The 1,781-nt window shown below is 38.0% G+C and overlaps 1 protein-coding gene across 2 annotated transcripts in view; it reads right to left on the reverse strand.

Annotated features, from left to right (window-relative positions):
• oxr1 (oxidation resistance 1) overlaps positions 1–1,781 on the reverse strand; it is a 116,382-nt gene that overhangs the window by 47,311 nt on the left and 67,290 nt on the right. For both annotated transcript variants that reach the window (XM_015383347.1, XM_015383348.1), the window contains exon 4: positions 846–959. In XM_015383347.1, the coding sequence (XP_015238833.1) occupies positions 846–959 (114 nt within the window). The remainder of the gene's footprint in view (positions 1–845; positions 960–1,781) is intronic.

A 1,781-nucleotide genomic window follows, 5' to 3' on the forward strand; every position in this document is an offset into this window, starting at 1 on the left:
AAATGTTCCATAGTATGCCTCTAAAAACCTTTGGCTATCAGATTATTAATCGAGAAAATAATCGACTTGCAAAATAATCGTTAGCTGCAGCCCTTATGGTGTATAAACTTCACAGCGGCATCCAAAACATACCTGAGCTTTAGCCCCAGCTCTAATTCGCTCCAACAGTCAGACTGTTTTCCTAGCAAAACTCAGTTTTTAACCCCTTTGAATAAAACATCTTCTTGTGCCTTTTTACACCTGATCTTGGACTATTCCCTATTTTTCGTAACTACTCTTTGAGTTCCACGCTCACTCGCCTCCAATGCTTTGGCTTGTTGACCAGTTGTATTCTTGTACAGTGATGTAATCCTGGACACATGATGTTATCGTGGTAAATAAACACAGAAAGGCTACATTTACTAACAAACTGAGAAAAAAAAAATCAAACTATGCTGGCATTGTTTTTCACAAAGACGTCATATGCAGCCAAAGTAGTTTTACTGGCATATAAACAAACAAAAGAACAAATAATGTGGCCATTTACTTTTTTTTTCTTTAGATTATATTTCTTCAGTGTAGAAAGTGGAAGCAATAAAGATGTAAAGATGAACGTCTATTTACTTGTTAAATCTGCAACAGAGAATCTACCATGTGATCCTTTGTGGAGATCTTAATATCACCAAAAAGCTTCAGCGACGGAAATTCTCCAAGATATCAGCGTATCCAAACAAAGAGCAACAACAGACAGATACCATCAGTTGTGATAAGTGTAAATGCTGACAGTATTTTCTTTTTGAAACAAACACTTTAATCAGTTTATCTGCCTGCCTTTTTTCTGAGTGTGAGGAAGTGCATCAACATACCGTCGCCTTCTCTAAATCAGCTTCAGAGGAGGTGGGAGACAGGGGGCTGATGGGACTGAGGGAGGGGGAGCTTCCCACACTGGAGACGTACTCGGGATCAGGAACGTACAGAACCTGCAAACATAACCCATGTCTGTATTTATACCACCGCAGGTGAAAGATGGAGATTCTGTCATGCACAGCAAAACATATGACTGACAAGGGCAAAAACATGAACTCATGGTGAGAGTCTCATGTTAGTGAAACAGTGAACAGACACAGGGAAAGTGACGACGGTGGCAGCAGGTCAGAGTGTGAGGATTAGCAGTGACTGGATGTGATGTCTCGTGCATTTCCTGGCTGGTGTAAAACTCCTATACGCTTCCATTCTGCTCACAAGGTTGACTATATTTGACATCATAGAAGAGGAAATGTGATTTCTACAAATAAATCTATTCACCGCTTAGTTTCTAAAATGTCACAAAATTAAAAAACAATCCATTTCTAAGCCCATAACCCAGCATGGCATTCAGCAGCTCTATAAACCACCTACAGAGAAAACTAATAGTGAATTTAAAATGATTTTGGCTTCTTTTTTTTTTGGATAAGACTTTAATGAGAGTGAATGAGCAGTTAGTATCTTTTTTATTGTCCTCATTTAGCAGGAAAGGGAGAATCATCTAGCATGGGACAGCTAGAGGCAAATCTGAAAGACTTATTTCTACAAACTGTGATCTTTATAAAATCACAGGGAAAAATCTCCGTAAAACTGGTCGTATCGTCAGAGGACTAAGGTTTCTGATGCAGTTGGAAAGTTTATGTGTAAACTGGTACAATATTAAAGATATTACCTTAAACTTCATAATATGCAACTCTTAAAGGGTTTAGACAGGAATGAGTAACTTTAATTTAATGCTTTATAATGTTTTAATACCATCAACAAATACCCATGACTCA

This window comes from Cyprinodon variegatus, unplaced genomic scaffold (genome assembly GCF_000732505.1).
Source record: "Cyprinodon variegatus isolate N-32 unplaced genomic scaffold, C_variegatus-1.0 Scaffold282, whole genome shotgun sequence".
Lineage (NCBI taxonomy): Eukaryota > Metazoa > Chordata > Actinopteri > Cyprinodontiformes > Cyprinodontidae > Cyprinodon > Cyprinodon variegatus.